The 16,651-nt window shown below is 37.4% G+C and overlaps 1 protein-coding gene across 1 annotated transcript in view; it reads right to left on the bottom strand.

Annotated features, from left to right (window-relative positions):
* The window catches only part of ITPR2 (inositol 1,4,5-trisphosphate receptor type 2), a 255,879-nt gene that overhangs the window by 133,942 nt on the left and 105,286 nt on the right, over positions 1-16,651 (bottom strand). Inside the window, exons 26-32 of the mRNA XM_065742442.1 lie at positions 14,754-14,927; positions 11,631-11,717; positions 11,398-11,523; positions 9,918-10,040; positions 8,219-8,419; positions 3,163-3,414; positions 1,466-1,591 (exon numbers count right to left, since the gene is read on the bottom strand). Of these exons, the coding sequence (XP_065598514.1) occupies positions 1,466-1,591; positions 3,163-3,414; positions 8,219-8,419; positions 9,918-10,040; positions 11,398-11,523; positions 11,631-11,717; positions 14,754-14,927 (1,089 nt within the window). The remainder of the gene's footprint in view (positions 1-1,465; positions 1,592-3,162; positions 3,415-8,218; positions 8,420-9,917; positions 10,041-11,397; positions 11,524-11,630; positions 11,718-14,753; positions 14,928-16,651) is intronic.

Below are 16,651 nucleotides of genomic sequence, written 5' to 3'. Positions count from 1 at the left end.
CTATCATATAGCACAAGTCTCTGCACTCATTCTTCCTTGGGCCATAAATCATTGTGACAATGGGAGTATGGTATTTTCTCCCAATAGGTTTCTGAGAAATGATTTTCTGGCACACTATTACTTTGGTGTAAATGTTTGCTGCAAGACTGAATTGAGATTCTTTTTTCCTTTTCTTCTCTAATTTCAACAAAATGAAGGATACAAGGAGTGAGAACCTGATAGATTATGAAATGTAATGGACCATGGACCGGGAAATGATAGGTATGCACTATGCCAACATGCTCTAAAACACTTCCAAAGCACTGTCTAACAGTCAAATACTGGCCAACACCACACACACAAAAGCGTCAGTGATTCTTCTTGAGAAAGCTTCAATAGCAGGCATCAATATTAGGCTCTTAAAAGAAATGTTACCTGCTAGGAAAAGGATACATAATGCAAGATGCACTCATTATGTCACACTAAATTCTCCTCCTGGTTCCACTATGGTATGCTATCTTTATGGAAGTCATAAGCTTCCCAGTTTTACTTCTTCCAAAATATCAGGAGAGGGAAGCTTAACACCACTTATGACTTGAAACTTGATGCAACTCTCTCTGGTGAGCACTGAGGGAACCCAAGGCAACAACATAGAGCTGTAACAGGGAAGAGTCAGGTTGGATAACAGGAAAAGGCTCACTAGAGGGGGCTGTGCACTGGAACAGGCTCTCCAGGGCAGTAGTCACAGCACCAAGTTGGCCAGAGTCCAAGAAGTGTGGACACTGCTCTCAGACATGGTCTGATTTTTGGGTGGTTCCATGTGTAGTCTGAAGTTGGACACTGGATATTCTACGATGCTGTGATTCTAGAGAATTGAATGTCAACACTACCAACCATGTCCATCACCTTGAAGCTGACAGTTTATACACTAATCAGTAATCTTAAAAAAGTAGAGCTCTACACCTGCCTTTTGCAGCAGTGAGAATGTAGGCATAGTAGAATAAAACACCAAAAAAAAGTCAAGGTGGAATTAGAGAAGAAACAGAAGACTATGTATTTTTTTTATCCTTGATTCTCACTGTACCAACAGAGCAGACCAAGGAGATTATAGATGTGGCTGTTTGTTTGTTTGCTTTAATTACCAACATAATGACAAGTAATAACAACTGTATCTCCACACACTCCCAGTAGAAGTAGAAAACATTTTCAAGCCTATTTCTTGTGCGTCAAACCCACACATCCAATTTTTTTTTCTAGAAGTAAAGAGAAAGGGATATGGGTTCCAAGGTGCCCTTCCAGACAGAGAAGTCTTTCATCAATTAGCAAGTTAATTGATGATAAATAAAATACAACAGAAATGGTGACCTGTTAAAGATATATTTAAATTCAACTTTGAAAAAGCAGTGGATAAAATAAATGGAATTCACATAAAGTTCAGTTGTCACCCTCAAGTATACTGCAATATTTGATACCTCATGAAACTTACCCTTGCCATATCAACAAGGAAGTTCTCAAATAACTTCCAAATATGGTTGCTGGCATAGATTTCTTTCATTTCCACTTCAGTGTCTACATAACAGTGGTTAACAAAATTAACATAGGCAATTTTCACCTGCAAGAAGAGCAAATACAGAAACAATATGAAACAGAACAATGGAAGCCATTAACATTCTGTTTTCTATATGCAAAAATACTGAATGAATAAGATCATCTTTCCAATTCTAAGAAATGCCTATTGCAGTAATACTGCATGTTTGGTTCTAAAGATTTAAGTGTGGCAACAAACACATTAATTTACTTATTGAAAGACTATGTGAAGAAAAATAGAGGTGTTTTGCAAACGCTCTAATACCAATTCTTCACAAACCAATAATAAAATTATTAATTTAATAGTTAATCACTGATATTAAAATGACGTTCAGACTACAAGGGTCTGGCTCTAAAATCAGGAACTGTCAAATACATGGAGGGGACCCATGTATTAATCAGCTGATCCTTGTGATAGGCTTGCCACATACCAAAAAAGGTCTTTAACAGAGCTGAGACCGTAATCCCTATTTTCTGACAGTCCTATGCAGCATTAATATTCAGAGTAGGTATAACTCAGAGCTAAATAGAGGAGAAAGCTTTTGCAGCACTGGGACTACAACCACAGCAGTGCAGGATTTCAGAAGAGTACATTTTCATTAATCTCTTGTTTCTAAAAACCTGCAACAGCACATCACAAAAATGGATATCCAGTGCACTGAAACACTTCTCCTTTGACAGACTTTGTCATGGTCAAAGGAGAAGAAATGGTCACAGTTTAAAGAAGTCAGAAGAAACTTCTTAGATGTGACATACTTTTAGGTTTCACTTGTTAGGGCTTTTTTAATGAGCAGCTGCTAACATAAATGTTAGGAGGAATATCTGAGCAAAGCAAACATTTTATAAGAAAAGAATCAGTTGATCACAAGGTGACTTTCTCATGGGACAGAGGAATTATGTAGTTCAGCAAGGCCTAGCTGCATTGATACAAAACCCATGCCTCCAACAAACAGCCTGTAGAAATCCTTCTGACCAAAAAACAGGGCCAGAACAAGCTCGTGCAGAGACTTCAAAAAGATTTATTTTGATCACACCAAATTTGGTGCAAGCAATTCTATTCTCATCAGCCTGAGGCATCACAGTCCTACTGAGCAGTGACTGGTAGTATCTGCAGAATTAGGCCTCTGTAGGCACAGAAAAAGAGTATTTGCCAGACTAGAACCAAATTTAATAAAACAAGACTTCACCCAAAACTCCCACTGACTTCAGCATGGACTTACTGAAGAATTTCCAACAAATCAAAGCAGTGTAAAAATATTAGCCTGACAAATCACTTAGCTTACTCTTTGCAGCTAACAGCCAGAAGTTTAGCAAAGGACTGACTAAATTCTGGCAGCAGATGGACAAACCCAGAAAAACAACAACAAAAACATGCTTGCTCCAAAAACCTGACTATTAATAGGCAGCAAAAGGGACAGAGTTTTCTATTTAAGAAAATATTAACAACCTTTTCTCATTTATTCACCTTCATAAGCAACACCTGCTTCCAGCCTCTTTTCTGTGTAAACACTCAACTTTTCAGGATATTAGAAACAGCAAAATATTCTCTGAGCTTCTAAAAATTGTAAGTCTGCTTTATCATTCAGTGAGTCTCACCTCAGGTATGCAGTCATCATGGGTCACCACTCTGACTATATCATCCAGTGGCAGGAGTGAATTGCACTTGATCTCTGTATATACGTTTTTTCCTTCCGTACATGCTGCTAGCAATTCCACTAGAGTGATGTGATACGCTAAGGGTCCACTCTCATCTGCTCGATCTCGCTCTGAACACATCATTTGGAGTAGGACTGGAAACGATGCTCTGTCATTGTAGAATATCAGCACATCTTCACCACCATTTATCAGCTGAAAAAGATGCCATGACACCTTAAGCACCCTGCACTGCAATCGTTTCCTTAATTATTTTCCTACCTTTAAGTTCATAAAGATTAACTAGCTAGAGAGCTCAAATAAAAAAAAAAAAGATAAGTCTGATGCTTACCAAATGCACATTTCAAAACAATAGCCAAGGTAAACTGTTCTTATCTACATAAGCATAAATCTGGAATAACTCACCAAGGAATGAGCTAATGCAAAGTGAACTTGAAGTTTAATCTCTATGTACCTCTGTGTTTACCTAAGACACTATGCTATGCTTGTTATTCCCACCATCTCAATGTCTTTTAGAAGTTAATTAATTATTCTTACCTCCTACTGTAAGGCCGGATGCATTATTATCCCTATTCTATCTTGAGGTACAGACATATTAAACCATATGTATTTTCCTACATAAAAAGCCTGTGGCTCATCCAGAATCTACCTAAACTCTTCCATACCTCTGCTCAGCATCTGAAAAAAAGGACAAGTCTTCCTAACGTGTGGAAATCTGCCAGATGGATCCTGACACTGTCACTATCATGCCAGCACTTTCATATGCATCAGTTCTCCGATAAAATGGAAAGCATTTGATTTTACTACAAGTACACTGCTCATCCCAAGAGGATGCAGAGCAGAGATGGATGCTGGCTGCCCCATCTCAGCATGGAAAAGTTTTGCTCTGATAATGTTTTGAACGTCTCCCCCAAACACATATATAGAATACACCTCCTGCCAGTGCTTCTCTATGAGCTTGCATGGAGCTGGGACAGGACAGTGAACCTGTCTTCTCTTCATCATTTTCCTTTAAAGCACAGTGCACTCTTAATGGAAGTGAAAATAAGATTCCGTAAATCCTTTTTAGTGCAGAAGACAACTTGAAAGCACAACAGCCACATGTATTTTGCGTATAAGGCATTTGACATGTCCAAGTCTGTATGTGACATGAAATCCTAGATGACTGAATTCAAGGGCAGAAGTAAAGGCTGATGGAACTGAACAGAAACAGGAAAGCTGCAACAGAAGGACTGAAAGCTAGTCTCCTAGAGTGGCAAAAAAGTAACAAGATTCAGGAAACATTTAGTTGCATTTCTCCAGTGTTCCAAACTGTGATTTCCTCATCAACTGATTATTTTTAGTTTGACAATTGTGTAGACTGAATTGTGAATTCAGTCACTCCTTCATTTCCTGTTCCTCTTTTTATCCTTTGTTTTTGAAAATGTTTCCACTCTGACTTTTCAAAATAGACATCTTCTGGTCAGAACAGAGGAAGCACTGAAAGGGACAAATGCTTGGAAGGGAGGAAGGAGGCAGTATGGGAATTCAGAACTCGTAAATTTCACTCAATGGCAGAAAGGAAAATAGGGAAAATATGAGTACTCAAAATTATGGAAAGTAGACATTTTTAATGTTGATATCTGGAATACTACACTATTAAGACCCTTCAAAATAATAAGAAAATCCACACCTAGTCCTCTGATGAGGTATGTAACTCAGTAATTTCCCATTAGGTTGATCACTACATTCCCATAATTGTGTTCCACTTATGAATGTTTTGCAAAGATGAATGAGAAGATGATTTTTCCAGATTTCCTCAGTTACAATGTTATGTCAAATCCAGACACATCTGTTCCAGTATTGCTGATAAAAGGGCCAGTCAAATGGATCCATTTTCCTTTTACATACCAATACCTGATGAATGAGGAAGAAATACCAGGAGATACTGAATTTATGAAATGTGATTCTGTATGTCATGCTTGCTACATACTGACTGTGACGAACCACAAATCAAAGCAGATAACATTGATAAGCATAGGAAGAGCTAAAAGGATGAAGTACAAGGCAAAAAAGATACTACTGTCTTTACCCAACTTAGCCATTTTTAACTGTGACTAGCAAAGGAAATCCATTTACCCATACAGGGAATATGATTTCACTAAAAAGAGAAAAGGAAGATACATATCTGGCGCTAACCAGATGAAGTTCTCACTGAGTTCTGTGAACTCAATGATGGTGGGCACAAACAAACAAACCAAATCATTGAAATAAAAACACATTTTCTTCCACTAAAATATATTTTAAAGGAGTTAAGAATTTTACTAAAGCATAAGAAATGGTGGGCAGTATCAGAGGAGCTGCTGGTGCTCTGCAACGTATCATTCTGAAATACTACAGGTAATAGAAAATTCTGCTACCACACTGATTTGGTTCAAAAGTAAACTCTGCTTTCCATTTTGCAATAATCTTTGCACTGGCAGACACTTGTTTGTCCAGGAACCTCAAAGCATGCCTGTAACAAGAAAAAGTGCCCTAAGGGACCTTTCAGGTAGGTAAAGCTCAACAGCACTCTGCAGACATAGGGACCAAGATATGAGAACATGTGAATAAACCAGATTGGGAACGTTCAATGTATCATACATTGAGAAGTACTCTTTCTAATGATCTGCTTGTATGTTTTAAAACACGTGAATGCGATTAGTTTATCCCTTACTACTATTAAACAGGAATAAGATATAATTTAATTCCCAGGGGTAAAAGAAAACACAGGAGTAGTTGCAGGCACGTTGCATACTCACTCTGTCTTGTCTTATGGTAAATTGTTTACACAACCCATCAGGAAGCACAGGAAAGTTACACTACTTGTTTAAGGTCACCAAGTATGTTTCAGCTGTTGGCTTAGAAACAGTCCTGACTTCATCTCAGTTACATCCATTAGGCTACACTGTTCATCACATTGCAGTGCCATTCAAACACCATTCCAATTTCACTGTTGATATTCTTTTCTAACAAATCATAATTGCTAACCTGTAATTCCCTGCATTTTTTTTTTAACCAAGTCATCATTGCATGCATCAGTACAGGCTGGGGGATGATCTTCTGAAACAGAGCTCTGCAGAGAAGGAGCTGGGTGTCCTGCTGGACAACAGGCTCACCATGAGCCAGAGTGTGCCCTCGTGGCCAAGGCCAATGATACCCTGGGGTGCTTAAAAAGTGTGTGGCCAGCAGCTCAAGGGAGATGATCCTCTCCCTCTACTTTGCCCTGGTGGGGCCACATCTGAAGTACTATGTAAAGATCTGGGCTCCTCAGTTCAAAAAAGGCAGGGACCTCCTGGCGAGAGTCCAGCAGAGGGCCATAAATATTACTAGGAGCATGGAGCACCTCCCTTTTGATGAAAGGCTGAGAGATCTAGGACAGTTAAAGATGAAGAAGAAAAGACTGGGAGGGGGTCTCATCACTGTTCATAAACATTTAAATTGAAGAAGTCAAATGGAACAAGGGGTAATGGTCAAAAACTGCAACACAGAAAGTTCCATACAAACATGAAGAAGAATTTGTTTACTGAGGGGGTGACAGAGCACTGGAACAGGCCGCCCAGAGAGGTTGCAACGTCTCCTTCTCTGGGTATATCTAGAGTCTGCCTGGATGTTTTTCTGTGTAAATACTGTAGGGAACCTGCTTTAGCTGGGGCTCAGACTTGATCTCCAGTGGTCCCTTCCAACCCCTACCATTCTGCAATTCTCCTTCAGTAAAAATAAGAGTGCTTTCTTACAGAAAAGATGATTTAAATGTCATACACAAGTTCATTTCATTTTTCATCATGCAGTCAATTTGAAAATGCAATATAAGAATTTATCTTTCTGCTATTATATATCGGTAACAAAATGTATTTAAATTGAGAAAATCCTCAAAACTGTGTTTGATCAGAAAGTAAAAATCCATAAAAAGCTGAGATGGATGGGGAAATATCTAAAAGCACTACGGCACAAGAACTATTTGAATTATGTAAATCAAAAGGCTTGTAATTGATATTACATTTTAAAACACTTCAGTCAAATTGAAAAGGTTGAGGTAGATTCCATTAAAGGTCATCCATGTAGGCCAAAGCTTTATTTTCTCAATTAGAAGTTTTACTTCTTTGTTGCTGTGGAATGACATTTCATCAGGTTTTAGTTCTGTTCATACCACAACTATAGATTATTTCTGCTTTCTTTCTGAAAATGCACTTCTAAAGTACAGAAAAACGTTTGTTACTATGATCTTACCTAGACTTTTGACAATATTCTGTTTTACCCACTTAATAATCTCGTTGAGCTTTTAAAATAATTACAGTTAAATGTATGAGTGAAAGTCAAAGACTCCACTTATCGTGCACACTATACATGTAATCCTACTTGTAGAGAAGTCAAATAAGTATTTTCTTAGTAACATTATTGGCATAAAGATATGTCCACAAAGCACTCTGTGAAATTTACCAGGTCAAACTCCACATTTATCTAGAGTAGCTCTACAAGCTCTAGCAGAAATGCTCCAAAATTACAGCACTGTAAACAAAAGCAGAAAGTAGAAGGAAGGATCTTTACAGGATTACACAGTTAAAAAAGGTGGTCTAAAACACTACTTAGATAAATCCATTGGGATAAGAGCATACTACGTGGCAAAACCATACCAGAACGTGCAAGATGGATTTGTACATCAGATCCTAAGATAACACCACAGGAAAATGAAGGTTTATGTTACTCAGATGCTACATCTTTTACATACAGACATCTTATTATCAACATGACAATAACCATGTTTTCTTTCTAGTAGTGACATAGATGGCCCTGTAAAATTAGACTAAAATCCCTAAAAAGTCTGCTAAAATATTATTTATGATACTATTTAAAATTCTAAAGCTACAACGCCATTGTATCCCATCAGTAATAAGAGTGGAGAAAGCAATCTCAGAATACTAGTGTGTTAAAAAGATGTTTAAAAAGATGTGAACAACTAAAGTACAGACCATTAACTTACCTCTGTCATTACCATGTCCTGGCATTTTTTCACATATTTCCCATCTGCTTTTACAATGGTCTGCAGGAAGCGCAGGTATTCCACATGACGGCCATGGGTCTCAATGCAGTGTACAAAGTGCTGTACCACTCTCTCACTAATTTCATTACAAAGAAGGTAATTATTCATGAAGATATGCCGCATGGTTTCAGCTTCCAGAAGCTAAACAGCATATAAAAATAAAAACATCAAATTTATTTTGAGATTGAAAGATTCACAAGCCTGTAGACTACAGAAAGGTGCATCAGTAAAAGACAACTGGAAGACTACGGTGTACACCAGCCCAGAGACTGAAAAGCAAGGTTACTTCAATTTCTGGATTTTATGATGGCATTTCTCTACTTTTTCCTAAGACTACAAAATGGTCCTGAAGTAGATATAAACAAAATATATGCTCACGTGGAAGGTGAAGACACACTCATAATGTGCTGTACACTAACAGAGCACTCTGTAGGGACTTTGGTACTAGAGACAGCTGAGACCACATTGATACTATTCACCACTAACTTGGCATACAGACCCTCCAGAAAGACACTTACCTACTTCTGACTCCCTCTATGGTTGATAAGAGGAAGGCATTTCTAGCAGGTGAATCAATGCATGTATAGCTGGATCCCTCTCTTGATAGTACACCTCTTTCCACATTAATTAAAGAGGGACTCTAAGGTTATTTTTGTATCAGTGAATAGAATTGCTCAATAGGAGCAGATCACTATTATGAAAGAGATTTATGAAAGAGATGCTGCTAAGAACCCAGTAGCCAGACTGTGCATTCTGGGAGCTTCTCCTTCAGACTTTTCCTTCAAAATCAAGTGTGCTCCTAGAGCATGCTTCTATGTTTAACATCATCTGAAAGGAAGTTTGTGCCACAACATGAACAAAAGCACAGTAATTGAGCTGACTCGAAGATTAGCTTCAAAAGAAAAAATGTGTAAGAGCAAATAGACTCCATACGTGGCACTTGAACTAACTGTGAATGTTGGATAGGATAAAATCTGAGATCTAGTGCCCTACATGGAAAGATCTGCACCCTTTGCTAACTTCATAAATAAAGAAAGAAACACTTCCATCAGTAATGTACAGAGGTCAGGGATCTACAGTAGTAATATTCACACTCTTTCTAATTAAAATATATTACGCTTGGCTGTTTTGCTGCTGAGGGAGGTGTCATTTTATACATACTTGTAAACACAGACATACATAAAGAGTTGGACTGTGACAAAGAGGTCTAATGCAAAGACAGTGATTAATAAAGGAAAAAATATATATATTAGTCAAACCAAATGGAAGCACCATCAACAAAAACATGGGTCAGATTTTGTTACCACACAAGCCTCATGAAACCACAATCACAACATTTATTTTCCTGACTTACACTCCAGATGTGAGTTAGGATGAATGAGTTTTACCTCGTCCTAATGAATTATCATAGTAAAGCTACACAAGATGTGTTTATGTGACCCATGTTAACACATACTACCATAAATCCCATAGGTTATACTATTTTATACTTTTAAAACAGCAACATTAAAAGCAATGACATAAAGGGCAACAATAAAGGAGAAAAGAGAAAGCAGAGAAGGTATAATTTAATGAAATAATTTACTTAGCACTGTCATTTTTCAGTGATTCTATATTTTATTTGAAATGACATACTTACCCCCGGAGTTAGGAATAAATTGAGATTTTTATGGAGGAGAACTTGATTCTGAGGATTTCCTCGACAGAAATTCTGAAGAAAAGTGTGGGCTAGATTCATAACTTCATTCATCTTTTCATCGCTCTGCAGAAAGAATTGATGAATGCTTCAGCTGGACATACCTAAACATGCTTGTTATATCTGCACTATATGAATTCAAGAAGGAAAAAACCTGAGCCTTCATAAGGCAGGAATTCTTCCTCTGGCAAAAGCAACTTAGCCAATTTCCTTTAGAGTCCGTTAACACTGTACCTTACTGTGAAGCTATGTGGCCAAAGGGAAACACAGGTAACAGCACAAACATTAAAGTTTCCAATTCATTCCATCTAGTTTCCTTAGCCTCAGGTCTCATGGCTTAGTCTGCAGTCACCACTCTTACGAATTTCTGGAGGAACTGTGGGGTTGTTGTTTTTTTGTTTTACTACCAAAAATAAAGTAATAATTGCAAGACATTAAAGGTACTGAACTCAAAGCACAGTTTCCTTGCATAGATTTATCATTTCCTAGTTTTAAAAAAAAAAGCAGTAAGTGACTTGAAATTCAGAAGTGCTCATCAGTCTGTAATGATTCCAACTTCTAGAAAGCTTTGGTTTTTATACAGTTACATAGAAAATATGTGTGCATATCTGTCGATCATGTTAACGTTCAAGCAAATAACCCACAAAAATATATATGTCTAGAGTCATGCAGATTTTATATTTCTCTCATATAATACTCAAACTATAGTGTAATGAACCACCTATATGAACAAGCACTAATTATTATATTGAAGAGAGATGAATCTAGTGTCTCTATCACATTTACGTACTACACTCAGGAAAACGCAGCCCAAAGCTTTTATCTCCTTCCAATGCTTCATGTAAGATCTAAAAAGATATGCTATTTAAAAGCTCATCTAAATCATTCACTTCTATGGTCACAGCCACTAAATCAATACAAATCACATTATTTTATGGAAAACCTATAAGTGGACCTAGTTTAGAGGCTTCCCAGCACAGAAACACTGAAATGATTTCAGAATTGGTCCTTGAAAGCTTGTTTGCCGATCTTACATATCTACAATAGCACTCACATCAGGACCAAACAGAGGAATTTACAAACTCTGCCAAGAGCTCCACTAAATGATCACTTATGAATGTATGGTGTGTCTGCACTTCTAAGGTTTGCTCACTTCAGGAATGGGATGACAGCACAGTGATATAAAGGAACCTAAGGCAGTCAAATATGAACTCCTAATAATTAACACGTTTTGTGTAGACAGTCATACTTAAGCTTGATCCCAATCTCATTAGTATTAAGGGAGAGAAATCAATCATAATTTAAATTTGTACAATAGCTCACAGAACTTAGCATGGAGAATTTTTCAAATTGATTCTCGGATCTTTTGAGACCTTCCTTGTATTGACATCATGCCTTTTACCATCAAAATTATCAGACCAACCTTTTCATAGGGTATCTGCAGAAGGTCCAAGACTACCAAGTGGGCACCCATATTCTTCAGCAACCGCTGCTGCTGATTTCGACACTTCTTATTTTGAACACAAAGTTTGCTGAGTCGAATCAAAATCTGTAAACAAATAAACAAATATGTAGGCAAAAAGAAGATTAAATAAAAACATGAATAGAATATTTTAAAATAACTACTAAATCAATTTATCACACAGATACACCAACCTCTTTAACAATGATGTAGTTATTGCTTTTATTGCTGTCTATCTGGGGTTTTTTGGTTCCATCCTGTATTGGACTCAAAATATTTGGCTCCTGTAAGAAAGAACATACAACAAGAACAGATCTACTACATCTTCCTCAACATTAACTAATTTTGCAAGGCAACAACAAGGGGAGGAATAGCACTACAGCCCTTCACAGGGAAGAGACATAATATAGATAATAAAGACCCTTCAATAACCATGCATAAGTTACTGTCCAGAAGTTTAAAAGATTCACATTCACATCCTCCCCTCACTTCACGTTTTCAACACTATTTGAGACAATTATTCTAGGCCTTCATGCTTCTGATCCTCCTAAAAGAGAGTATACCCTTAAAACATTGACCAGACATAGGGAAAAAATCAATTAGGAACTCAGGTACTATCAGAACAGGGATTTTACCACTATTTGTTCCACCCAAACAGGCACGTTTCCAAGTTTCATTTTGTCCTCGACTTTCTCAGTGTCTTAAGAAAGAAAAACTGGGCTAAGTCAGATGTGCACAACAATCTGAATGTTTATGGTACCTGAAAACTCTCTCTGAACATTCTTAGCTGATTGTGAAGATTGTAAGTTCTATAAATTCCATCTGGTCTTAATTTGAGTGGGGCAAGAACATCTAGCTGAACCACTTGGCCATGGAAGCTGTTTATAACAGTGTCAGCATTGCTGTTCAAGCATGGTCTTGTTGATCTATGCAACAGTGAATTTTTATTTGTTTAGGTTTGTTGGTATGCAAGCTGCCTTCTCTCTGTCTGTTTGAATCAATACGTCAGAAGATATTTCAGGCTCTTTGCTATAATTAACCACTCTTGCCTGTTCTGGGACTGTGGGTTAACCAAGATTAATCTACCTGTTCCTTTTATCAGACTTCTTCCTCAATCAAAGTAGTTTTATAATCCATGAGAACTATACATCTTATCTGGAAATGCTGATCAGCATTAAACTGCAGAATCTATCCCTACCTCCTAACAAAATAAAAACCTGTTTATCGAACCCATAAGAGTCTTCCAAGGATGTAGTTATCAAGAGATAATCACACCACTGGGATCCCACAGACACTCAGCTGCATATCTTGCCTTGTTATGCCCCATGATAGACATTCTCTGTCACGCTTTTCTATAAGGGATGGGAAGTCATAGAGCTTGCAGTGAGAAAGGTTCTCCCTGAGTATTTCTCACCACTTTCAGGATGTGGGATTTAAACATTTCCACAACGAAAGCAAACTACCAAAGATCAGAAGCAAGGAAATACTAAGCACTTTAGAGTGCTGAAAGTTTATGCCACTTGAAACCTCTCTGAAGCTGAGAAGATGAGAAATTCTTTAAGTTCCACTGAACTATATTCCACTTTCACCTATGAGTCCTTTTACTGAGACTGTATACTTCTCCTTTTCAGGAATGTGTTTCTGGTGCTACATCATCAAAGCATACTCAAGTGAAAGGACAATAAAGACACACTTTCCATAGTCCAGGGAATGTGCACAGACTCATAGCACCCTTGCTAGAGACAAGAGAGTAAAGAGTCTTTATCCGCTTTTTCTAAGTAAGGCTCAATTATGTGAGATCAGCTTCAGCATTCCTAATATTATGCAATATCTAATTCATGTCTGAATTAACTCAAAACACTTTCCTACATTTCTGAACTCCACTTCCTATCAAGATGATCCTGTATAACTGGAAGGTTTATTGTTCTGCTGCAGAGAAATCTGGATACTTTGTTTAGAAGAATAGGGCCACTTTTTCAAAACTTCTGCTTCTGGAGTCACGTGATTGCATGTAAAACAAACCAAACAAACACCTCTAGCTAAACGTTATTTAAAAAAAAGGCTGAAAAGATGACTCAAAAATACCTGGAAGCACAAGGGTAAAGAAATACATATGATTGTTTTTAAAAAACACAGCAGTCTTGAAAAGTGAAGACAAATGTGGGCCTAACATACCATTCTGAAATGTAATTTAAGTCTTTGTACACAACTTCAATGTTGTTTGGGAGAAACTAAGCACAAGCTAATGGAGCTTATTCCCTGAGGACCTACAAGTTCATCCACCTCAGTACTGAATATTCAGGACTTCTTCCACAAAAAACACGGGATTTCAAAAGGATATTTATCTGCTTGAAGCTAGTAATCTGCTTCATACATCAAAGATTATGACCAGAACTTTATCTCTGAAGTCTGACTTAAGATATCAGAGAGAACTAACTCTTCACAGTAGTTTTGCCACGTAAAAACATGTTATGTCTATTTAAGAATAATTCATCAAGGAAAGAATAAGGGACAAAACTCTGAACTGCTATATATTGGTGCAGCTCTCATTGAATTATTATCAGATGAGCTAACCAGTTGTGCAGACTATGTATTACTTTTCTGATACAACATGCTCACAGACCTGTCAAGAGATAATACCGTGTGCCTACTGAAGTACTGCTAAGCCATACAGACCCACTGATGCCTCATGGGAAACATACTGAAAACATTTCACTTAAGAGATGCTTCTGTCTAAAGCACATTGTTTTGAATCCTCCTTCCTGGAGTTTCTTTAACTTTACAGCTACCTGTAGGAATAAAAGGACAAAATCGGGTATTCATGGTTCCAGATTCAGGTCCAAGAGTCTCAAATCACAAAATTCCCCAGGAGTCTGGAAAATCAAAGTTTTTTGTTTGTTTTTTTTCGTTGTTGTTATTTTTAAATTGTTCACTTAAAAAATCCTGATTTTCTTAGGTCAATCTTTTGCTTGGTTGAATGTAGGCTTGCTATGGATATGTGAAAATGTGCCCTCAATTATACTCCTCTCTTCTAGCTTCAAGAACATATATTTCCTACTCCTCCTTCTATCAAGACAACACAACTCCCAACATGTGATTGCTACATTACTTCTATTATGCCATACATTTTGGTTTGCTTGCTGGACAGAAGACAGCTCTATGAAGTAAGAAAGCAGTTACTGAAAAGAACAGAAGTGAACTCACTGATAATGTGATTCAACACACTGATTAAAAAAAGTTTTATCTTCTATTCTGTCTAATCCTAAAACCCAACCAGAATATTGGTCATCCTCGCTCTGCTATTTTGATTTACTCACCTCTATTGGCTCTTCTCCCCCTTTGGTTTGATTATCGCCCCCTTCTCCACTCTCATAATTACTGCTTTTTTCAACCCACAGTTCTGATTTTTCTACAGTCAGACGCAGCTGATCAAGATCAGCCTTGATTTGCTTGTAGTTATCAACATCTTGATTAGACACCAGCAATTGAACCTATAAAGACAGTAAATAGTAAGGCTATTATAGCACTGGCACTTAATCTGGGAAACTCACTTGACAGTTTCCATTCTGGGACCCTTATTTTAGAAGCTTTTTTTAACCTTCCATATGAAATTAAAATATGGCATATGTGGTGCTTTTAGCATCCATTCAGTAAAAACCCATAGCAGAGCTGTGGTTGCAAACCTGCAAACCTTAACCAAAGCAGGATAGCTGTAATATTCACATCATTCTCCTTCGTCCTTTAATACACTGCAAAAACATTTTCAGCACAAGTCCATATTCACAGGGCCTTGAGCTCTCAATAGAGTAAGCCCGGATGCCATGATGATGATTCCTCATGGTATTAAAACAATATAATTCGAAACAGCTTAATCTACCAACACAAGTGCTAAGAAAAAGAAAACAAGTAAGAAAAAAAAGAAAAAATAATGATACGGCAAGGAATCAGGAGATCCAAAGAAATGCCAGAATCATCAGCAACTCAATGATCATTATTATCAAATAGTTAAAATATCTGGATATTTAGCACTATTAGTCCAGTTAAAAAAACAAACTTGTCTGAATAGCTCATTCAGGTCCCACCTTCTGAGCAGTTGCATCTTATTAAGATTAATCTCAATTTAGTCTTTGTGTACTGCTCAAACTGTCTGTTCCTTCTCACTGTTACTTCTGGTTCTTTACTTACCACTATCTAAACATCTCCTTTCTCTCTAATGCTCTTTGCACACCCAAGATTATTAATGAAGATGATACACCAAAAAATACAACAATAATCTTCACAGTAAAACAATAGGCACCATTAAGTAAACCTATTTATTTAAAAGAATACAGTCACAAGGCAGATAGGAAAGGAACACTGAAGAAAAAAACCACTTCTTGCAAGCAAATATTCGCTACCTTGTAAAACAAAATTTTCATCTTCTTGTACCTTAGTAAAACCTTGTTATTCAGCAGGATTTATGAATGTTGCTCACCCAGAGATATTCATATTCCAGGTTCTCTACAGTCTTTTTTGTGTATTTGACAATTAGCCTTTTCCTTCCTTTATGAAAACATGTTAAGCTACTCAAATCCTTGCTAACTTGGTAATAATAGCTATTTACGCACCTCATCAGCAAGGACTAACATTAACATCCTGGTGGGAGGCAGTTATGTTCCACTGCAAAAAACATTAAACTAAAGCTTTCCAGGTCTTTATCATTCATCTGTTTTTAAACAAGAGAAGCCTCCACATCTTACATAATAATGAAACAACATGCTAGCAAACTCCTGAAATAAGCATCAGATGGTCTTAACAACATATGTTATAGGGTTACGCAACAGAGATGTCTCTGTTATCTGGCCCCATGACATCAGATTTCCCAACACTAATCCCCTGACACATGGGGCATGCACATGCAACGTTATCAAGCAGAAAGAGTAAAAGCTGAGGACAGCTTTGGCTATATTACTGGCTTTCTGTTGTTTGGGCATATCTGTATCACACAGTGGATGCAAGGACACTTGAATAACAGCTACAACAGAAAACACTACAGTTATAGCAGTACTGCTTTACATCCAGTTTAGGTAATCCTGGAGACAGGAAAGTCTTACTGCTGCCACAAGTACACTGCTTGCAGAACATAAGCTACTAGCTGTCTCTGAGGGATCTACATCAAGTCTCACTGTGAGATAACTGTGCCCCAGCTGTCACCATGGACATAGGTTTTTCAGTT

This window comes from Cyrtonyx montezumae, unplaced genomic scaffold (assembly GCF_038088225.1).
Source record: "Cyrtonyx montezumae isolate F1298 unplaced genomic scaffold, pur_monq_1.0 scaffold_3, whole genome shotgun sequence".
Taxonomy (NCBI): domain Eukaryota; kingdom Metazoa; phylum Chordata; class Aves; order Galliformes; family Odontophoridae; genus Cyrtonyx; species Cyrtonyx montezumae.
Note: the sequence above shows the minus strand (reverse complement) of the source record. Positions and strands in the feature narration are given on the sequence as shown.